Genomic DNA, 24508 nt, shown 5'->3' with positions numbered 1-24508 from the left:
CTAAGCTAGCTAGCTAATAACGTTAGCTTTAGAAAACGTTCCCTGCTTGGATTTCACAGTTCCTGTCTTGTGAGGTACATGCATTGTGTCAAAGAGATTGATAAGAAATACAGTCTTAATGTATTGATAACCCTATACAACTTTTCTAAAATAAGGGAAATTAAAAGTTTTCAAGCTGCTAGTGCAACTCCCTAGCCAGAGTACCAGTCTCTTTAGCTAACATTCCACTCCTTGCGGATGACAAGGTGTGGCTAGGAGTCGAACGTTAGCTAAAGAGACTGGTACCCGCTACAACAGTGTATCGGTCGCCGTGGCAACCAACCTGTCTCGGACTGAGGTTGCTGTGGAGCAAGAGCGCCTTCAGCTGTCCTTTGCATGTCAATGCAATGTTGTGATATTCCAAATGTAGCCTACATTTTGTAGCTAGTTGTAGTTAGGTTTTACAGAACGGAGGGCAATTTTCTAACATTTTGCATGCATCGAAAGAGTAAAATGTATCGAATGATCCATACAAATATACCAGGCGATTGTATAGTATGCCTAGACTATATGTCAGATAATAGGCTGTATATATAAAATATATCAAATACTATATAATATTTAGTTTTATTGTCGACGTTGTTCTTGTGATTTCCTAAATTTATAATTTTAATGCATTAGCTCATCTTGCCATCACTCGTCCATGATTGGACGGTGGTGTCATGAATAATGCAAATACTTTACCAGACCCGGAAGATGGTATCGACGTATCTGTCTGTTTTGGTTGAGTCACCTCTGACCATGCCTTAGCTACTGATGCCTTACTGAGTGACTATAGGCAGAAAACAAACTAGCATCATGCAAACTAACAGATAATTCTTGCGACAAACTAAGGACTTATTTGAGTATTTTTGTGCTTACAAATATTTAATCTTACAAAGGTTTGGCGGTGTAACGAACGATTCGTCAAAATGATGAAGGAGGAAGAAATGGATAGGTTCCAAGTACCCCCAGTTACAGAGGCAGAGACACAGCCCTTGGTAAGTGTAATGTGTTGTAGCGTTTATTGTTACATTTTAGTGTTCAAATTATGTTGAAATTAAGCCTAGAATTACAATGTAAATGCGTGTACGGGTGGTTTGTCGAACATCCTTGTCATACAGATAGCCAGCGACTAGTGTCGCTTGCTGGCGGTGGGTGGGTGCCCATTCTATTTGACAATGTCAATCAATGATTTTATGGAGTCCTCCCTTGCATTGCTTCTGACCGATAACATTTGATTGAATGGACTTCGTTAGGCCATCATTGCCATCGATTAGTCTTTAACCAAACTGGTGACGTTATTTCTTGTGAATTGGGGAGGGGGAAGAGCTCGCTTCGATATGTTGACGGTTGCTGCTGGCCGGGTGAATAGGTGCTGTCTCCAGTTGATGCATAGTCCCAGCCGATGATTTATACGCCAGATGACAAATCTGTTTTGAAGCCACCGCGCCTCCATCTTGGCACTCCTCCACCATCGTAAAAAATAATAATCTGGAGGCTATAGAAATGCATTCACTAGTCTACATTTGTTTTTGCCTTAATTCTATTACAGACACCTTAATGCATACCAGCGGCGACCCGTCATTCAGGCCAGGTGGGGCAGAGGTGTTGCTGCCTGTTTTACATGTTATTTTGGCATTAATACGTGTCACACATCAGTTTGCAAACAATGTAAAAAAATAAAATATAATTGAGTTAAGGAGGGCTCTTTTTTGCTTTTTTGAGTAAGGCAGCTTAAAAATGCAGGTGTTTCAGCCTAGCTCAGTGCTTTCTGTGGTGGTGGGGCAGCCAGCGGAAAATACGGAGCGTAGGGGTTGGTAATGTTCTCTAGTTGCGCTGTGATTGGCTCAGTGTTCTGTCACTCATGGGGACACTACCTCACCGCACAATCTACAGGGAGAGCTCGAAAATTCAAGCCCCTTTGGTGCTGCCATAGAGTTACATTAGAAGTGCCCATCCTAGAAGGCTCAAGGTCATTGGCCACAGATAAAATGACGTCAAATCACGTTATATCTACAGTAGCTTTGATTGGACTGATCATGTCAACATCATACTTTCAAAATATTAGCTAGCAAGCTAGCAGTCATCATCATGAATCAAGTCGACAATCTACTGGCAAGTCCTTATCAATCCTTGTCATATGAAGAGAGATTATAGGTAAAACGTATCGGTGCTCATCGGCCATTGGACGTAAACATTACACAACAAGTTGGAAATCACAAATTTAACAATGAGTGGTTTGGAAGTAATCAGTGGCTAACTGCAAGCAATGCAAAGCAATAACTAGCCTGCTATTCAGTGGAGTGGATGTGTGGTCCAAGTCTGGGTTTAAGGGTCTCTTTTCCAAGCTTTAAAGGATAAACATTCAACATTGGCCATGCTGTCAATCCAGCATGACTTCTGCAACTTTCAAAACAACTGGAAACTCGGAACTGGGAAATCTCAGACTTCAGTGAGTTCAAGACAACTGGGAACTTGGAATTCCAAGTCAGGAACTCGGGCCTCTTTCTAGAGCTCCGACCTGAAGATCACTAACGTCATGATTCAACCTTGTTTTTTTTCCAGAGTTCCCAGTTCTTGAAAGTACCTTAAATCCAGAGAATGCCAGACTTTGATGACAAAGTTTGACGACAAAATTTGCCCATGAAGGACCGCTGCGCCACCTTCCTGTTCAAGTGAGCACAATACAACTAGGGGAGTCTAAAAATGTATTGTATGCTGCTGCATAAGTGATGTAATATGCCAGGGAGATATGTATACTGTAGCTAAGAAAGTAATACTAAGTGTATGTTGTGTAGTAAGATGTTAGTAGCCCATGTGCCTCACCCTAATAATTTGGTCCCTTTTCCCCTTATAATTTAGCCTACTGTTCTGACTTGGTGGTGCAAATGTAGCCTATAGCCTGTTTTCGAAAAATGGCATAATCGAATATTGTAATAGCTTTCATTGTCTGCTTATATGCCCCCTTTATTTATCCTATGGTTCTGACTTGGTGTACAGGGAGGGAGAATGTTGTGTTCGGCCCATGTTCTGTATTCTGTCGCTGTACATTTCAAAGTGCTGAACAAATAGTTATATTGACTACGTCCTAGCGCGCTCATGAATGTCTTAATCGAAATAATGGATTGCCTCTTATCCGCTCGTCGTCCCCTTATGCCATAGTTTGTACATCTCAATTGTCAGTAGAAACCACATTTGTTTAAGCAAGTCAGCTATATCAAGTATATATATTTTTAAAGGCAGTAAATGAGGCTGAATGAACTGTTTCGCTGCCAGGCAAGGCTCTGCTGATAGCCAGGTGTAACAGTGGTAAGGTGTTGGGACTGCTGTTGGGACAGCATTATGTAGGCCCTAACAGTTTGTGGGCACCGTTTGTCACAGTTATAGTTCAATTCATGTATTGTTTAGTGTTGTGTAGTGGCTTTGCTGGCATGTACAGTGAGGGGAAAAAAGTATTTGATCCCCTGCTGACTTTGTACGTTTGCCCACTGACAAAGACATGATCAGTCTATAATTTTAATAGTAGGTTTATTTGAACAGTGAGAAACAGAATAACAAAAAAAAAAATCCTGAAAAACGCATGTCAAAAATGTTATAAATTGATTTGCATTTTAATGAGGGAAATAAGTATTTGACCCCTCTGCAAAACATGACTTAGTACTTGGTGGCAAAACCCTTGTTGGCAATCACAGAGGTCAGACGTTTCTTGTAGTTGGCCACCAGGTTTGCAAACATCTCAAGAGGGATTTTGTTCCACTCTTCTTTGCAGATCTTCTCCAAGTCATTAAGGTTTCAAGCCTGACGTTTGGCAACTCGAACCTTCAGCTCCCTCCACAGATTTTCTATGGGATTAAGGTCTGGAGACTGGCTAGGCCACTCCAGGACCTTGATGTGCTTCTTCTTGAGCCACTCCTTTGTTGCCTTGGCCGTGTGTTTTGGGTCATTGTCATGCTGGAATACCCATCCACGACCCATTTTCAATGCCCTGGCTGAGGGAAGGAGGTTCTCACCCAAGATTTGACGGTACATGGCCCCGTCCATCGTTCCTTTGATGCGGTGAAGTTGTCCTGTCCCCTTAGCAGAAAAACACCCCCAAAGCATAATGTTTCCACCTCCATGTTTGACGGTGGGGATGGTGTTCTTGGGGTCATAGGCAGCATTCCTCCTCCTCCAAACACGGCGAGTTGAGTTGATGCCAAAGAGCTCGATTTTGGTCTCATCTGACCACAACACTTTCAACCAGTTCTCCTCTGAATCATTCAGATGTTCATTGGCAAACTTCAGACGGGCCTGTATATGTGCTTTCTTGAGCAGGGGGACCTTGCGGGCGCTGCAGGATTTCAGTCCTTCACGGCGTAGTGTGTTACCAATTGTTTTCTTGGTGACTATGTTCCCAGCTGCCTTGAGATCATTGACAAGATCCTCCCGTGTAGTTCTGGGCTGATTCCTCACCGTTCTCATGATCATTGCAACTCCATGAGGTGAGATCATGCATGGAGCCCCAGGCCGAGGGAGATTGACAATTATTTTGTGTTTCTTCCATTTGCGAATAATCGCACCAACTGTTGTCACCTTCTCACCAAGCTGCTTGGCGATGGTCTTGTAGCCCATTCCAGCCTTGTGTAGGTCTACAATCTTGTCCCTGACATCCTTGGAGAGCTCTTTGGTCTTGGCCATGGTGGAGAGTTTGGAATCTGATTGATTGATTGCTTCTGTGGACAGGTGTCTTTTATACAGGTAGCAAGCTGAGATTAGGAGCACTCCCTTTAAGAGTGTGCTCCTAATCTCAGCTCGTTACCTGTATAAAAGACACCTGGGAGCCAGAAATCTTTCTGATTGAGAGGGGGTCAAATACTTATTTCCCTCATTAAAATGCAAATCAATTTATAACATTTTTTACATGCATTTTTCTGGATTTTTGTTGTTGTTATTCTGTCTCTCACTGTTCAAATAAACCTACCATTAAAATGATAGACTGATAATTTCTTTGTCAGTGGGCAAACGTACAAAATCAGCAGGGGATCAAGTACTTTTTTCCCTCACTGTATCTAAAAAAATTTTGGGGAGTTTGCCCCACCAAGATTTACATGCTAAAATAGCCACTGATGCATACTTTTAAATTATATTATGTGAGCTAAACACAAAAATAAACATTTTTTTGTTTTCTAATGATACAGTCCCTACAAAATAAAAAAGTACTTAAATACATGTAATTTTGTCCTTGAAACATTTAATAGAAATACTGTAAAATTATATTCATTCCTATGGATAACTGCTCATGGAGAGTGCCAATATGGCCAATATATAGCATCAGCAATCCAGGGTTGATATACATTATTGGTCCCAGCCCCAGTCTTAACCCCAGCCTCAGCTGATGCATAGCCCGAAGTGGTTTAATAGAATGTCTGGTGGTGATGGTGGCAAGAGCTTTTTTGCTTTCTCTCTTCTTAATCCTCATACTACCAACATATTTTACATACATGGATTAACAGCTGGTGTCATTTTGACCCCAAGAATAAACTATTGGCAAAAGCAACAAACATTGCAAAATATTAACTTCATTCTTATCAAAACATCATTAGACGTAAATAATGTTATCTGGAAAAAATATAGAGACTGTTATTTTAGTAAAATGATAGTAATTAGCATATTATGTCAAATTTAAAATGTACTTTTTCCCCTTAAATAATGTGCATATTTTTTCCAAATTACAATCCACATTAGTACTAAAAAGCGAATTAATCATAATTTGATTGTAGTATCATTTAGTTATTATTAGCATTTTGAAGTAAATATGAATTTGGTCATTTTTGTGTGGTAAAAACAACTGCCATTTAAACGGACGGTACACTAACATTAGAAATATACTTAATTTTATTGACAAAAAGTGATTCATCCATTGATCCTGAGAGACAATGACCAAAAACATGGCTTAGCTTTCTTTATTTACTTACACCAAAGCCAGCATTAGCATTGCTGCTAGTGAAATAATGGGAGTGGTAGGGCCTATGGCAGGATGCTTCAAAAAGCATTCCCAAATCCTCATTCACTTCAAACAAAATGTTATAGCAACCCAAATACCATAAGTTGCACATATATAATATTGGAGGATATTATAGGAATTCTGATATTTCTATAACATTTCCCGTAGAATAACTACTTTTCGGAGAATACACACCAATACAGCTCTCTGTGTAGATTCAGTGTATCTGAGTTTTGTATTACAGTTCTACCAAGTATTCATACCACTGACAGACTTTGTATACCATTGGAATATATTTTATATGCACAGAAATAAGGTAATTTTGGTTTTGTACACAGGCATACGATACGTGGTATAGAAAAGTAATCTTAGGCGAGAACATAGGGAGCTATATCTCCGCAAATGATCTGTCTATCTGGTCAAAATCACTGATACAGGATAACTTGTTATTATGTCTCCAGAGACATTTGGAGTCAAATAAAGGTGCCGGAATTATGTGTTTTGGGCTGGGGTTAAAATGACCCCAAAGGACTTGAATTAAAAAAAAAATCCATATTGATACAGAAATACGGCTGTTGCCGTGACCCTATTAATGCCACACCTGCAGTAAAATTCTACGTGACCTTTGAGTCACGGTAATCTTCTCTTATGACTCTGGACATGCTTTGGTAGTACCCAACTTGCTAATGACCATCAGGTCCTAATGGCCTGTTACTCAGGGCTCTATTTTCCATCTAACCACTCTGACATCAATGCAAATGCAATTAAAAATCACATCAAACACTTATCATCAAAACAGTATCATGCTTTTAAAACTCACTTCACTGTGATGATCAATTTGAAGAAAGAAGTTCAACACCAGGTTGAAACAGAGTGGAAAACATGGTCATTGTGGATGTTGTTTCAAATCTTAACACAACAAAATGGACAGCTTTCTAAGGTGATGATTAATTCAAAACACCCATACGCATAGGCTTATGAGCCCAAGCCCGAAGAAAACCCAGAATAAAAATGATGATTGTGCCGTTATACAATACATAGTCTACCGCATATTACACATTGCAGAAAAATATGAAACAAAACTGATTTAAGATGTCTTTGGTACATAACTGGCCTATACTCCAAAATTAAACATTTGAGTAATCGCCTTTGAGTGTGGACTGTGTTATTATTCATACTCAATGGACGTGTTACCTTATGCTATACTCCTAAATGTTTATCCATAAGGCTGGGAGAAAACCTATAGCCCTAGGCAATGCAGTTGATTCATTGATTGTGCAGGGCGATTTTGAATAACCTAAAAATATTTTTGTAATTAATTGGGGGACACATTACCTTTTTAGCTGTACAGAAGAATATCTCACTACCATGTGTTTACATCTCCTCCTCTCTCTCCTTTATTCCTTTCTCGAGTGCACAGAGGGGCTGTCAACAGTTTAGTGAAATATGTTTCCATTGCGAAAACATGTTACTATTGATGTTCCTGAACAGATTTCACTTGTTTTCCCAAATTAAGCACTGGGTAGCTGCAGGAACAGGGTTGGAGAGCCTATAGCATACAAAGTTTTGGCAGAATATCTATCAGTGGTTGATGCGTGGAGTGGTATACAGTTGAAGTCGGAAGTTTACGTACACCTTAGCCAAATACATTTAAACTACGTTTTTCACAATTCCTGACATTTAATCCTAGTAAAAAGTCCCTGTCTTAGGTCAGTTAGGATCACCACTTTATTTTAAGAATGTGAAATGTCAGAATAATAGTAGAGTGATTTATTTCAGCTTTTATTTCTTTCATCTCATTCCCAGTGGGTCAGAAGTTTACATACACTCAGTTAGTTATTGGTTGCATTGCATTTCAATTGTTTAAATTGGGTCAAACGTTTCGGGTAGCCTTCCACAAGCCTCCCACAATAACTTGGGTGAATTTTGGCCTATTCCTCCTGACAGAGCTGGTGTAACTGAGTCAGGTTTGTCGGCCTCCTTGCACGCACACGCTTTTTCAGTTCTGCCCACACATTTTCTATAGGATTGAGGTCAGGGCTTTGTGATGGCCACTCCAATACCTTGACATTGTTGTCCTTAAGCCATTTTGCCACAACTTTGGAAATATGCTTGGGGTCATTGTCCTTTTGGAAGACCCATTTGCGACCAAGCTTTAACTTCCTGACTGATGTCTTGAGATGTTGCTTCAATATATCCACATAATTTTCCTTCCTCATGATGCCATCCATTTTGTGAAGTGCCCCAGTCCCTCCTGCAGCAAAGCACCCTCACAGCATGATGCTGCCACCCCCGTGCTTCACAGTTGGGATGGTGTTCTTCAGCTTGCAAGCATTCCCCTTTTTCCTCCAAACATAACGATGGTCATTATGGCCAAACAGTTATATTTTTGTTTCATCAGAATAGAGGACATTTCTCCAAAAAGTACGATCTTTGTCCCCATGTGCAGTTGCAAACCGTAGTCGTTTTACTGTGGATATAGATACTTTTGTACCTGTTTCCTCCAGCATCTTCACAAGGTCCTTTGCTGTTGTTCTGGGATTGATTTGCACTTTTCCCTCCAAAGTACGTTCATCTCTAGGAAACAGAATGTGTCTCCTTCCTGAGCGGTATGACGGCTGCGTGGTCCCATGGTGTTTATACTTGTGTACTATTGTTCGTACAGATGAACGTGGTACCTTCAGGCGTTTGGAAATAGCTCCCAAGGATGAACCAGACTTGTGGAGGTCTACAATTATTTTTCTGAGGTTTTCCCATGATGTCAAGCAAAGAGACACTGAGTTTGAAGGTAGGCCTTGAAATACATCCACAGGTACACCTCCAATTGACTCAAATGATGTCAATTAGCCTATCAGAATCTTCTAAAGCCATTTAATTTTCCAAGCTGTTTAAAGGCACAGTCAACTTAGTGTATGTAAACTTCTGACCCACTGGAATTGTGATACAGTGAATTATAAGTGAAATAATCTGTCTGTAAACAATTGTTGGAAAAATGACTTGTCATGCACAAAGTAGATGTCCTAACCGACTTGCCAAAACGATAGTTTGTTAACAAGAAATTTGTGGAGTGGTTGAAAAACGAGTTTTAATGACTCCAACCTAAGTGTATGTAAACTTCTGACTTCAACTGTATATGGCAGACCAATCCAAACTCATCTCTCGGCATGTCCAGCCCACTCATTATCTCAGCAGCCAATCATGGCTAGCGGGAAAGTTGGTGTCTTTTTCTTTGGCTAAACCAACTAGGCTCGTAATTTAACAATTTTATTCATATTTACAGATGGCATACAAATTTGTTATTAAGGCACATGAAAGTTCACATGTTCCAGAAGGCATTTCTACCCCAAAACGCATTTTGATAAAAAAATGTTTTATGTATATGCCTAGTTTCCTAAAACGCGTCACAAATAATGTATTACTGTTTTTAATTTTTTATATATTTACAAAAATCTCTAAAAAATTCAAGGGGTCTTAATACTTTCCGAATGCACTGTATTTAACTGTATCAAAAAAAAAAAGTATTCTTCCCATCACTAATAATGAATAACATTAATGATGCTGGCATGGATTTAATGCTATTATCTGGTTACGCCTTAATAGTATTAATAGTGTGTGTGTGTGTGTGTGTGTGTCTGTGTGTGTGTTGGTGATAAATTAATTAGTTCCATCGTTGCCATTATTTTCTTCTCTTAGCCTGCTTCTTTTAAATTCTCAACATTGAAATTGACCTTAAATGAACTGAGATTAATTCCAAGCCTATTTGTGGGCCTATTCAAAAAGCTAGTTTTTTTTAGGCTACTTCTAGTCTGATTATGTTAAAGAAAATGCCATGTCTGTTCTCTAGTCTCTCCTCATTCAACTCCTATCAGAGAGTCAAAGAGCCAGCTGTTCTGTTGTACTGAGAGCTCTGTGCATTCTCATGCTAATCAGTTCATAGTGAATATTAAAGCACATGAATCAACTCGGCACCTGCTTCTCAAATATTCTGAAAAATCGACTTCACATGAATAAAAATAGCTGTCCTGTGTAGATTTATGGCTATAGCCTAGTCCTAGTTGGGCCAACACTCACTCAAACAGCACTATAGAATTATGACGTGTAGCCTATAATCCAAATACCACATCCAATTTAACTGACAGGATTTTGAATTTTCTGCCTAACTTTGACCTCTAGAACTCCGTAGGCCTACATTTACAAGATCCATCTGATCCTCCATTTTGCTCTAGCATTATAGCCTATGTTTTGCCCTGACGTCAGTGTAATTGCTGTAGGCCTAAGTCACGGTGCAGGCCTCACAAAACACTTGAGACTGTACTGCATACTAATTTCCAAGACAGGCTCGTAGCCGGGTCTCCTGATCAATCAGCCTTCACTGCCATTGGTCCGATGGGAGCCCAGATGGATAATCCCACCAATCCCCTGGCGGATGTGCCTCTTCAGCAACCTTGTGGCTCTTCATCATGATCAGACTGGCAGTAAAAATGCCTCTGAGGGGAGACGGGTTGGATGAAATGGAGACTGGGAAAGGTCGCTGTTTTTATCATAGGGGTCTCAGGGCGGGGGGCAGCTGTTTACATTGGTGGTCTTTGCTGACCAGAGTAGGCCAGGAAAACATGTCTAGTTTAACTGGAATGATGTCCTTGCATTCTTTAATCAAGCATGGATGTATGTAGAAGATGTAGCAGTGTGTGTTGATGATATATTAGCAGGGCTGCCAGTTTTAAAGCTAATTTCCTGCAATTCTACATATTTTCACATGGCTAAGGCCCATGACCAGGGTGGATTTTTATTTTATTTTATCACAGGTACGGTGTATTCAGGATTCTTTAAAGATCAATACACACTCAAAACTCGACGACTTGGTTTGAAGTTACTTTGAAATTATTTGGACATGACATTTAGAGTATGCTAACCGAGGACATTGAATTACATTGTTTTTTGGGGGTAGAAAAATGCTAATATTAATGGTTGGTGGCAGTGGCTAACCATAGGATGGATTTGCAGTCTCTCTTTGCCCATAAGAATCCTACATGTAAATACAGTATGTAATTAATTTGGGTGAACTATCCCTTTAAAATAGGACCATAGAAAACCCTGTCTAGAGGCAGCTCTCCAAGAGGGTTGGCCACCCCTGATCTATGTTTCCCAAATACTGGGTGTTTGAATATGTTCGTGTGACATTTGATTTCTATAAATTACCCCACATTCAAGAAAAATCTAATGATTATCAATCTTCAGGTGGTTGAGGCTGATTTGCAAAACCCATCATCTTACTCTACATAGGCAAGATCTTTTGCATTTATGCCTACCGTTTCTGCCTAGCAGCTTGTGCACAATACTAAAATGCCAATAAAGGATATTTGATGCAAGGGGCATTTCAATATAGCCTATTCTCATGATTTAGCCTATATTCAACACTGTCCATAAATGCTTACAAAAATGCATAGCCCTCATTTAACTTAAATAATTAATTTGTTTAGTTTATTTCAAAGACACAAGTTGGCATATCAGATTTCAAATAGCATTATTACACTAGCAAAATTAGTAAGAAGTGAAACAATAATGTATGGGAAATAACAGTATTGTTCTTGCTGAGATAAGCACACTAATTTGTTTATAAAGTAGCCCATTGCAGGGGATTAGAATTGTTCTAATGACTTACATCAGCTATTGTGAAGACCAAATAAATTACAAGGTTAATTCAATCTGGGGCTGGGCTAATGCAAGTGGTGGATTAAATAACTAGGCTATATTATCACATGCTGTCATAAGGAAGCATTCTTCGACAGGGAAAGTAATGAATGTGTTGATTATGTGTACAAAACAGCACTACAAGTTGCCCTGCTGCTCTTTTCACAATTTAGTTCCTAAACTTTGATCAGCGGAGAACGAACGTACCTTTCCAGTCTGCCGTGGTATTACTACGCTCTAATCGTGACGGGCGTTTCTTTACAAACGCGCTTCCAATCGCCTTGTTCCCGGACCCTTACTAAACCAATCACAAGCTTCAATCTGCCGCGGTTCATAGTGCGGTGGCATGAAAATGATGGATCTCCCGGGTGAAGCTGCAATGGTTACATTTGCTTGTGATGTAGAATTCAAAACGAATTGGAGGCACAGTTGAAAAGTTAACGCACTGAATATACACTGGATTAATGAGAAAATAAAAGCAGTACTTTTTTCAATGCGTGAGAAATAAGAGGTGTGGCTTGGGAGCATGTGTCTCATGCCCAATGTGTGAGAGTTGGCATCACTGTATTAGTATGAGGTCTCTAAGATGTATCCCTCACACCTTATGCACAGTGAGAGCTCACTTCATCAACATACACACATACTGTATGCATCTTCTACATGCATGCATACTCATTTAAAGACATCAAGAACATAATTCCAGAACTTGACACATCATCCAGACTGTTCATCATAGTGCAAAGTGAGTGGAAATAGAAAACTTCAATATGTCTTCTCTCCAGCTGCTCAGACTTCTCAGTAGTTTAGTATTGTGGGAGCTGAGGTATAGGCCTAACTTTGTGAATGGGTAAAAGCTGGTGCTTAGAAAATATCATAAAGAAAATAATGGGTCTCTGTCACAGAATGAGAATAGCCTGATGTTTGCAGGCTGTTACAGTGGGAATTGCTCATTGTTGTATTTCCCCATGTCCCTGTGCTCTGTAAGCACCAAGTTGTCAGTTTTGATGAATTAGTTCAGCTTTATAATGAGCAATACTTCGAGAGATGAAGCCATTGTTTGTGTCCAGTACCTGGCTGAATTATACTAGAGGAGAAAATGCTCTGAATCTGTTATTTAACACTTATTCTGAGAGAGAATGAGAAAGAGATTGTGTGTGTGTGTTAGTTGGTCTGGAGGGGCGTCTGCTAAATGACTAAAATATAAATCACAAAACCATTTGATGTTGGCAATTATTTTAATGATTACTTCATTGGCAAAGTGGGCAAACTTAGTCAGGAAATGCCAACAACGAACAGTGAGCCATCGTATTCATGCATTAAAAAAGAAGAATAATGAAAGAAAAGCATTGCCAGTTTGAATTTTGTAAAGTGAGTGTGGGAGAGGTGGAAAAATTATTGTTATCGATCAATAATGACAAACCTCCTGGCATTGACAACTTAGATGGAAAGCTACTGAGGATGGTAGCTGACTCTATAGCCACTCCTATCGGTCATATCTTTAATCTGAGCCTAGAGGAAAGTCTTTGTCCTCAGGCCTGGAGGGAAGCCAAAGTAATTTCGCTACACCAGTGGTAAAGCGGCCTTTACTGGTTCTAACAGCAGACCTATCAGCTTGCTGCCAGCTCTTAGCAAACTGTTGGAAAAAATGGTGTTTGACCAAACACAATGCTATTTCTCTGTAAACAAATTAACAACTAACTTTCAGCATGCTTACAGAGAAGGGCACTCAACATGTACTTCACTGACACAAATTACTGATGATTGGTTGAAAGAAATTGATAATAAGAAGATTGTGGGAGCTGTACTGTTAGATTTCAGTGCAGCCTTTGATATTATTGACCATAATCCTTGATGAAAACCTGCTCCAGAGCGCTCAGGACCTCAGACTGGGACTACGGTTCACCTTCCAACAGGACAATGACCCTAAGCACACAGCCAAGACAACACAGCAGTGGCTTCGGGACAAGTCTCTGAATGTCCTTGAGTGGCCCAGCCAGAGCCCGGACTTTTAGAATAAGGCTGTAACGTAACAAATTGTGGAAAAAGTCAAGGGGTCTGAATACTTTCTGAATGCACTGTATGTCATGTTTTGTGTGTACCCAAGGAAGAGTAGCTGCTGCTTTCGCAACAGCTAATGGGGATCCTGATAAAATTCTACAATGTAGGCTATTGCTTAATTACATGTCTGTCTACAGTGTAGACTCAAACGTTTTGAGAATGACACAAGTATTGGTCTTCACAAAGTTTGCTGCTTCAGTGTTTAGATATTTTTGTCAGATGCTACTATGGTATACTGAAGTATAATTACAAGCATTCCATAAGTGTCAAAGGCTTTTATTGACAATTACATTAACTTTATGCAAAGAGTCAATATTTGCAGTGTTGACCCTTCTTTTTCAAGACCTCTGCAATCCGCCATGGCATGCTGTCAATTAACTTCTGGGCCACATCCTGACTGATGGCAGCCCATTCTTGCATAATCAATGCTTGGAGTTTGTCAGAATTTGTGGGTTTTTGTTTGTTCACCCGCCTCTTGAGGATTGACCACAAGTTCTCAATGGGATTAAGGTCTGGGGAGTTTCCTGGCCATGGGCCTGAAAATGTTGATGTTTTGTTCCCCGAGCCACTTAGTTACAGTGAGGGAAAAAAGTATTTGATCCCCTGCTGATTTTTAAAGTTTGCCCACTGACAAAGAAATGATCAGTCTATAATTTTAATGGTAGGTTTATTTGAACAGTGAGAGACAGAATAACAACAAAAAAATCCATAAAAACGCATGTCAAAAATGTTATAAATTGATTTGCATTTTAATGAGGGAAATAAGTATTTGACCCCCTCTCAATCAGAAAGATTTCTGGCTCCCAGGTGTCTTTTATACAGGTAACGAGCTGAGATTAGGAGCAAACTCTTAAAGGGAGTGCTCCTAATCTCAGCTTGTTACCTGTATAAAAGACACCTGTCCACAGAAGCAATCAATCAATCAGATTTCAAACTCCACCATGGCCAAGACCAAAGAGCTCTCCAAGGATGTCAGGGACAAGATTGTAGACCTACACAAGGCTGGAATGGGCTACAAGACCATCGCCAAGCAGCTTGGTGAGAAGGTGACAACAGTTGGTGCGATTATTTGCAAATGGAAGAAACACAAAAGAACTGTCAATCTCCCTCGGCCTGGGGCTCCATGCAAGATCTCACCTCGTGGAGTTGCAATGATCATGAGAACGGTGAGGAATCAGCCCAGAACTACACGGGAGGATCTTGTCAATGATCTCAAGGCAGCTGGGACCATAGTCACCAAGAAAACAATTGGTAACACACTACGCCGTGAAGGACTGAAATCCTGCAGCGCCCGCAATGTCCCCCTGCTCAAGAAAGCACATATAGAGGCCCGTCTGAAGTTTGCCAATGAACATCTGAATGATTCAGAGGAGAACTGGGTGAAAGTGTTGTGGTCAGATGAGACCAAAATCGAGCTCTTTGGCATCAACTCAACTCGCCGTGTTTGGAGGAGGAGGAATGCTGCCTATGACCCCAAGAACACCATCCCCACCGTCAAACATGGAGGTGGAAACCTTATGCTTTGGGGGTGTTTTTCTGCTAAGGGGACAGGACAACTTCACCGCATCAAAGGGACGATGGATGGGGCCATGTACCGTCAAATCTTGGGTGTGAACCCCTTCCCTCAGCCAGGGCATTGAAAATGGGTCGTGGATGGGTATTCCAGCATGACAATGACCCAAAACACACGGCCAAGGCAAAAACAAAGGAGTGGCTCAAGAAGAAGCACATTAAGGTCCTGGAGTGGCCTAGCCAGTCTCCAGACCATAATCCCATAGAAAATCTGTGGAGGGAGCGAGTTGCCAAACGTCAGCCTCGAAACCTTAATGACTTGGAGAAGATCTGCAAAGAGGAGTGGAACAAAATCCCTACTGAGATGTGTGAAAACCTGGTGGCCAAATACAAGAAACATCTGACCTCTGTGATTGCCAACAAGGGTTTTGACACCAAGTACTAAGTCATGTTTTGCAGAGGGTTCAAATACTTATTTCCCTCATTACAATGCAAATCAATTTATTACATTTTTGACATTAGTTTTTCTGGATTTTTTTGTTGTTATTCTGTCTCTCACTGTTCAAATAAACCTACCATTAAAATTATAGACTGATCATGTCTTTGTCAGTGGGCAAACGAACAAAATCAGCAGGGGATCAAATACTTTTTTCACTCACTGTATCACTTTTGCCTCATGGCAAGGTGCTCCATCATGCTGGAAAAGGCATTGTTCGTCACCAAACTGTTCTTGGATGGTTGGGAGAAGTTGATCTCGGAGGATGTGTTGGTACCATTCTTTATTCATGGCTGGTTTGTTAGGAAAAATTGTGAGTGAGCCCACTCCCTTGGCTGAGAAGCAACCCCACACATGAATGGTCTCAGGATGCTTTACTGTTGGCATGACACAGGACTGATGGTAGTGCTCACCTTGTCTTCTCCGGACAAGCGTTTTTCCGGATGCCCCAAACAATCGGAAAGGGGATTCATCAGAGAAAATGACTTTACCCCAGTCCTCAGCAGTCCAATCCCTGTACCTTTTGCAGAATATCAGTCTGTCCCTGATGTTTTTCCTGGAGAGAAGTGGCTTCCTCGCTGCCCTTCTTGACACCAGGCCATCCTCCAAAAGTCTTCGGCTCACTGTGCGTGCAGATGCACTCACACCTGCCTGCTGCCATTCCTGAGCAAGCTCTGCACTGGTGGTGCCCCGATCCCGCAGCTGAATCAACTTTAGGAGACGGTCCTGGCGCTTGCTGGACTTTCTTGGGCGCCCTGAAGCCTTCTTCACAACAATTGAACCTCTATCCTTGAAGTTCTTGATGATCCGATAAATGGTTGATTTAGGTGCAATCTTACTAGCAGCAATATCCTTGCCTGTGAAGCCCTTTTTGTGCAAAGCAATGATGACAGCACGTGTTTCCTTGCAGGTAACCATGGTTAACAGAGGAAGAACAATGATTTCAAGCACCACCCTCCTTTTAAAGCTTCCAGTCTGTTATTCTAATTCAATCATCATGACAGAGTGATCTCCAGCCTTGTCCTCGTCAACACTCTCACCTGTGTTAACGAGAGAATCACTGACATAATGTCAGCTGGTCCTTTTGTGGCAGGCCTGAAATGCAGTGGAAATGTTTTTTGGGGATGAAGTTCATTTTCATGGCAAGGAGGGACTTTGCAATTCATTGCAATTCATCTGATCACTCTTCATAACATAACATAAAAACTGAGGCAGCAGACTTTGTGAAAATTAATATTTGTGTCATTCTCAAAACTTTTGACCACGACTGTACACAGTACCTGTTTAAATGTAGTAAACTGTGCTTGTTAAACTGAAGGCAGCAGAATGGAAGAACTATGCAAGGGAGGGAGTGGATATTTTCACTAGGTGCTATATAGGAGTTTCAGGCTCTGCCTGCTGTGCGGCGTGTTAGTGGTCTGTTGTTTCAACACGGCAGCCAGTTAGTTCCCTGGAGAGAATGCAGCGTTTTTTCAGCCTGCCTTGCAGTCCTCGCCCATGTGGGTTCTCCTCTCCGGCCTGCTTAGCTGGCTGTAACAGGGCCAGGCTTTTGGTGAACATAATGCAGGGCTCTGTCAGTGAAGTAGGCCGACCAGCCAGCCAGACCCTCAACCACCCAGCAGCTCTCGGCTGCGTCCCAAGTGGAACCCTATTCCCTTTATTGTGCACTACTTTTGACCAGAGGCCGGCTCTGGTCAAATATAATGCACTTTTTAGAGAATAGGATGGCATTTGGGACACTCTTCCCTCTCTCTCTCTTACCACTGGAGCTCCAACAGGAACCCCCTCTGTTCTCTCACAGATCCCCGAGTGATGTCACTCACAGAAAGCCTCACTGGCCTTCTCCCAGCCCAGCCTCACCAGTAGAGTGCTCTGGCATTGGCAACTGACCTTTGTGGGCCTATGTAGCCAAGTTGTATCTATGATCGTATGATATCCATGTTTTTTGTATGTTCTGTTTATCTGTGAATTAACCAATGCTATTAGGCCACACCCGGCCATGATTACAGACACCTGCGTGTGTCCTTTGACACTATATAAACTAGTGACCCGCAGTGTTTGTCATTATACCCTGATGAAGACAGCTTGTCTGTCAAAACGTTGGTTATTAGGTTATTAAATTATTGCATCTGAGCTCCTAGAGTGTGCGGCTCTCCTTTTCTTTTTCAAGTGTTCTACTCCATTAGCCAGCACCTCGCCTAAATAGGTGTGCGTTTCTTTCGCCTCTATATTGGCAACTGACCTATCAGAGTCACAGGCAGGCACACACACACTGAACAGTGGCCTCTGTCACCGGCTTTCACCTCACGTGAAGCCTGGGAGCAGAGGCTAACTAAACAGTAAAATATAAATATAAAGCCAGGATAGATGAGGGGAAAAGGTGCTCAAAGGGGCTGGGAAAGGCCTTTGGGCATGGCAAAATACCCCCCCGCCCTATTTCCACCTGTTGTGAAGTTGTTATGCTGCAATGGTCTGCCTGTTTGGGAATTGAAAATAGGGCTGTTGCATATGGAAGCTGATTTGTGCAGAGAGGTCAAATGTAAAACAACCACAGGGAATTTTGAAATTTGAACACATCTAATAGAAAATTACCAAATCAAACGTGGAAAAATGATCATCTGTTTTTGTTCTGCAGCAGGACCCAGCAGCATCCTCCACCTCTGAGGCCAACTCCGACATGAGAGAAGGTGAAACGGTGGCCATGAACTACAAGCCCTCCCCACTGCAAGTGAAAATAGGTGAGCCTTATTATAGCATCTCCACCAGACACACACACCTCTCCTCTCCTCACTCCCTACATATGTACAGCATCACTGTGCCTGTGTTCTACTAACACATGGTGACCTTCACTAAGGCCATCTCTGTCTATAGATTATTTTATAATTCAGTCTGTCAGGCAATATACAGTATAACAACATACAACCACCAGCTGTAGCATTTGAGTAAATTCATAAGTAGAAAAACGGCTTCATTGCCAGAATATCCCTTTAATTAGTCAATTAAGTCATTCTCTCAGTCAGTAGTTAATCTATTATTTTGCAGCAATGCTGTGTTCTTTTAGTGAGCACAATAAATATTTATGATGGGCCTATACGACAGCGAGATTGAATCTTCACAGGTGTGATATGGCTTTTCTTCCAATTAGGCTACATGCAGCACTTCATGCATGAGACATGTAGAAAGGCAAGTTCTGCCAGATGCACTGAAGTTATTACATTCTTCTTTGGCATGAACTGTATCTCTGTAACATTATTCCTTTAAGCATAGAGCTTCAAAACAGGTTTTGTGTTCCTGACTGATCATGTCTAGGTTGAATATGAATATCTGGGCTGTTTCCTCCATGAATAGGCCTAATGAAGCTTTAGTGTATTAGATCTTCCTGAGCAATGCTATGGTTGTTTGGGGTTTATTGCCCAAAGCCAATACCCAATAGCCATTCTGCCAGAACCACATAAAGGTCCTCTTTGATTGACAGACAGTCTAGCAGTGACAGGCTGAATTTACTCACTGTATTCTGGGGCAACAACTTTGAAAGAGCAATGAGGTGACAACTTCCAAATAACCCTATCTCCCTCCCTCCCTCCCTCCCTCTGTTTCTCCTGCACTCAGTTGGTCAGCAGCACTGTGCTTCAGAGATTAAATAAATAAATAAAGTGTCAGGTTTATGGTAATTAAGCTTTGCATCACAATAATCTCTTGGCAACCTGGTTATTCTCTACTGCACTGCAGGAGAATTCCAAGCACACATGCCACAGTGTGGAAGTCAAATAGAAGTCAAGCCCAAAGTTTACAATAACTACCCACATGCCCCTCCAGTAGGGCTAGGCCAATATAAGGTATCAATGACCACAGTGTTCTGTGTGTCAGCACAACCAGTGTTGCAGTGCAGTTGCCTACTAATATTGTTTTTAGTCATGTTCAGGTAGAAGGTAGTGATAGACCTGAAAGCTAACAAATAAATTATAGACTCACTAAAGCAGGGATGGGCAACTTATGATTTTTTTACTCAGTCGGGGTCTCAACTTACTGTTGCAAGTAATCATGGTCGAATTACCGGCAGAGGGGTCCCCACTGATTTTGTTAGCCAGTCTCACTCAGATATCATATTAAAAACTGCAATAATTTCTCTCCACCCTATGGCAAAATGTGTAGAATTGCAGGAAATTTGCTGTAAAACAACTAATGTTGCTCTCCTCCCCATGGCAAAATGAATAGAATAGCATGAATTGCAGACCGTTGAGCAACTGCAGTCCCTCATGATGAGTTCAGATTTTTTGTGTCCCCACCCCCATCAAAGTTGCCCATCCCTGCACTACATAAATAAAAGCAGATGAACAAGCAAATAAATTGAATACATTGTGGAAAAGGGTAGTAGTATTTCACCCGATACAGATCGAAGAAGGGGGATGTGGTTTACCGTCATCGTTTTACGTCAGATATCGAAACGATTCCGTCTGCTCTGAAACAGGAGGCCCTGAGTTGAGTACTGTGTGTTGAATAGGAATGACGCCACGGAAGAAAATGGGGTGACAGTTTCATTTATTTGTTTTCCAACTATATGATGTCATCTCCTGTGATTGTCAGAGAAACAGAGAGAGCTGGCCAGGAAGGGATCAGTAAAGAAAGGCACCGTGGGGAGCCCCATCAACCACCAACCCAAGAAGAACAACGTCATGGCCAGAACACGGTAACAATGAAGATCACACTATTGGTTTCCTATGCTCTTAACATGCTGTTTTTATTATTTTGACCGAAGTCACGACAAGGCAGCTTGGTGCTTGGTTGACTTCTTTTGTCACATTTTGTACAGTCCATTCGATTTGAAATTTATAAAATGTTTGTCTGTAAACTCTTACCCAAAGAAAGATCAGCCATTCAAAGAAGTTCTACACCAACCCTGCAAGGGGACAGCCAACCAGTGTTTATGATGACACTTAACATTTAAAACACAAAACATACACCAAGACATATTTACATTTTAGTCATTTAGCAGACGCTCTTATCCAGAGAGACTTACAGTTAGTGAGTGCATACATTATTTTTTCTTTTTTAAAATCATACTGGCCCCCCATGGGAATCGAACCCACAACCCTGGCGTTGCAAACGCCATGCTCTACCAACTGAGCTACATCCCTGCTGGCCATTCCCTCCCCTACTCTGGACGACGCTGGGCCAATTGTGCACCGCCCCATGGGTCTCCCGGTCGAGGCCAGCTACGACAGAGCCTGGATTCGAACCAGGATCTCTAGTGGCACAGCTAGCACTGCGATGCAGTGCCTTAGACCACTTAGACCACTGCGCCACATATACCATTTATAATAAAACAGTGACTTTAGAAATTGTGTCCTTGTGGATTGTGAATGCTAAATTCAGACTCACTCTAGTAGAAAAACCTTAGGCCTGGTTCAATTTAACCCACTAACAGGAGCCCTTTCCCTTTGTCTGTAATCCTAGTCCCTGGGTGGATTAGCAGATATGTTAGAGCAGCTCCCCCTACACCCAGAGCCCCAGATTATAGGCAGTAGCCCCTTTAGCCTGGAGGCCAGAGATTAGCCCAAAGCGTTCTAAACAGGCTAGGAGAGTGCTAACCCCTGCTGTGGCTGACTGGGACAGCTGCTGCTGCTGAGGAGGAGGCTGGTTCATGCTATTTATGATATCCCAGTTTTGTCCCAGATTTAGCCACGTCTATTGTATTCAAGAGATCGGAAGAGAAACCCAGAAACCAGAATATCGTCATTTTTGCGCCACAGTAACTGGAAATTTGCTAAGATTTGACTTTGAGGAGAACCCCCATGTATCTTCTTCTAAATTTGATTACAGGGTTGGTGGCTCACACCTCCTCTTCACATACCTCCTATGTTTCGTGCTTCTAATCTCCAAGTATTTTCTTCTCTCCTCTTCTTTAGTTTGGTGGTGCCAAACAAAGGCTACTCCTCTTTAGACCAGACTAGCCCGGATGAGAAGCCCCTGGTAACGCTGGACACAGACAGGTAACAGTGAATATAATGTTACTCTGGGATTTAAACAAGGTGAGAAAAATAATCCTTATTGAAACCCATCTCACATCTTGCTAATGTCTTGGGCTACTTTCTCTAAAACTGGCGTCCAACAGCCCTGTTCCAGAGATCCACTGTGAGCCTTCAGCCTTTCAAAGCACAGCCACAATGCATGGGGAACTACTTTCCTGAATCCAATACAGCCTGAAAGAGTAGCCCCTGACAGAAAAAAAGAGTGACCTGACTGCTTTGCCCTGTTGGCAGTTACAGCTCCGCTCCGAGCCTCTCTCTTAGCAGGCAGAGGCATTCCCAAATGAGGGAAAAATCTGCTCCCAGTGTGCCGGATTAGAGGGCTTGTGATTTGGACCGCCGGGAAAAGAGGTTCAGGGTCCTCCCTCCTTCTGTGCTCCCTGCACAGTGTAGTAGTGTGGGAGACAGATGGTCTATGTCCCAAATGGCACCCTATTCCCTTCATAGTGCATTACTTTTGACTAAGGCCCTGGTAAAAAGTTGTGCACTATAAAGGGATGCATACATGGGTCCCCCACCCTGTGTTGTTGTTGTTGTTGCTGTTTTCCATCATGTTCTCAGCCGATGTCAAACTCCTTTACTGATCTCAGCTTTCTGGCACCCATCCCAATGATGATGTCATGTGCTCTCTCTCTCTCTGACACACAGAGACACTTGTTTGTCTCCCTTATTTCAGCTATGCATGCACACTCACTCCCTCAATTATTACTTTCTGTTGTTCTCTCTTTGTCTCTTACACACACTCTCATTGTTGTACTCTGTCTCTCTCACACACACACTTTTGTTTTATGTCATGTGCCCTCACTCGAACACACGCACACTAAGAAACACGTAAACGCATGCATTAATACATGAAAGTACATACAGTACGTGTTTGTGTTGAGTTTGTTTGCTCCATAGCACAATATTGTATTATTTACATACGTTTTACTTATTTTACTGTCACTATCAATCTTGTTTGTGTTGCCCCCTGGTGTTAGGGAGGTCCAGGTATCTGACTATTCATATTTTCTTGTTTCAGTGACGATGACTTTGACATGTCCAGATACTCTTCGTCTGGATACTCCTCAGCCGAGGTGAGATGTCTGAGGTACCAGGTATCTATGCACTACATACAGCTAATATCACCTCAACCCGTTATAAGCTGTCATAAGCACTACATAACCTGTCATAACACTTCACTGTCCTGCTTATGTTAATTCCCATGGCCTCTATCCTGTAACCTGTATCTCATCTCCTCGGACCACCATTCAATTTAGTCAATTTATAACTAAGGAGTTTCTGTCAGTCATGATTTATCCATACATCACATTCAGTACCATTCATTTCTATTCATGTGTTCGTCTATATGTGTTCGTCTATATGTGTTTTAGTAGTCATTTTCTCCTTATTGTCTCACTACAGTTTTATCTTTTGACACCATTACTTGGTGTTAGGTGTACGACTATACAACGACTAGCACTAGCACGACCCATACCATTTTTATAGTTCCGTATGATGTACCTAAAAGATGTAAGATTTCAACTCAATAATGAGATGTGTGGTTCTTATTACTATGATTGAGAAATGATCACGTTTTGGCCTCTGTCCCCTGCAGCAGGTCAACCAGGACCTCAACATCCAGCTCCTGAAGGACGGTTACAGGCTGGATGAAATCCCTGACGACGAGGATCTGGATCTGATCCCGCCCAAATCAGTCAATCCCACCTGCATATGCTGCCAAGCCACCTCCTCCTCAGCCTGCCAGATCCAATAGCACCTCCCATAAAATATGCCATGACTCTGCCCCCTGCAGTGAGCTCACCTCACCACTGGGGCGGCGACAGGGAGAAAGAGTGCAACGATCGGAGGGGGAGAAAAAAACAGAAGAATAGGTCTATTGGAATTAGTGTGGATATGAAAGGGTGAAAATGCACAAAAGATGTACTAAGAGTAATTGGTTCCTCCTATGGTAGGACATGTGTCTATTACGTTCCAGTGAGGTACTAGGGTATTTTTGTCTGAGGAGTATTAAGAGGCAGCTTTACCCTGTCTCATCTTGGAATAAAACACAAGGGCAAAAGAAGGACTCAAGAATGCAGTGTGTCCAAGATGGCCTGTTGTGGAATAGATCTTCACCTTTGCATGTCCTCCTGAAAGTCTTTGTTTCAGTTACGGTCCATATGGAGGGATTAACAGTGAATGTACTGTGAGCATGGAAAAATAACAAACATTTGATTGAACAGAATGAATAGCTGTCTGAGTGTGTAATATGTCCAAAATCAAACATGTTCAGTATCAAAACATTTAGAAGATGTAAGGAAATACAGCTACATACATAAACACCATGGAATCACAAATGTCTGGCAAATACACTACATGGCCAAAAGTATATGGACACCCCTTCAAATTAGTAGATTCAGCTATTTCATCCACACCCGTTGCTGACAGGTGTATAAAATCGAGCACACAGCCATGCAATCTCCATAGACAAACATTGGCAGTAGTATGGCCTTACTGAAGAGCTCAGTGACTTTCAATGTGGCACCATCATAGGATGCCACCTTTCCAATAAGTCAGTTCGTCAAATTTCTGCCATGCTAGAGCTGCCCCGGTCAGCCGTAAGTGCAGTTATTGTGAAGTGGAAACGTCTAGGAGCAACAACGGCTCAGCCGCGAAGTGGTAGGCCACACAAGCTCACAGAACGGGACCGCTGAGTGCTGAAGCGCATAGCGCATAAAA

The 24508-nt window shown here is 41.8% G+C and overlaps 1 protein-coding gene across 3 annotated transcripts; it reads left to right on the top strand.

The window, feature by feature from the left end:
• Window positions 1–321: 321 nt before the first annotated feature.
• Window positions 322–24014, top strand: LOC121578566 (protein FAM219A). 3 transcript variants are annotated; one of them, XM_041892935.2, is made up of 7 exons: window positions 322–405; window positions 921–1019; window positions 18397–18499; window positions 20346–20448; window positions 21668–21751; window positions 22809–22863; window positions 23385–24014. In XM_041892935.2, exons 1-7 carry the CDS (start codon window positions 376–378, stop codon window positions 23541–23543), a joined length of 633 nt encoding a protein of 210 aa, XP_041748869.2. In that variant the 5' UTR covers window positions 322–375; the 3' UTR covers window positions 23544–24014. The 3 variants fall into 3 exon arrangements, with proteins under 3 accessions (XP_041748869.2, XP_045068648.1, XP_041748868.1); XM_045212713.1 differs by having other exon boundaries at window positions 22809–22884; XM_041892934.1 differs by lacking the exon at window positions 322–405 and having other exon boundaries at window positions 746–1019; window positions 22809–22884.
• The last annotated feature ends 494 nt before the right edge of the window (window positions 24015–24508 follow it).

Source organism: Coregonus clupeaformis, unplaced genomic scaffold (assembly GCF_020615455.1).
Source record: "Coregonus clupeaformis isolate EN_2021a unplaced genomic scaffold, ASM2061545v1 scaf0043, whole genome shotgun sequence".
In the NCBI taxonomy this organism is placed as follows: Eukaryota; Metazoa; Chordata; class Actinopteri; order Salmoniformes; family Salmonidae; genus Coregonus; species Coregonus clupeaformis.
The sequence above is the reverse complement of the archived record's forward strand: the minus strand, read 5'-3'. Positions and strand labels throughout refer to the sequence as shown.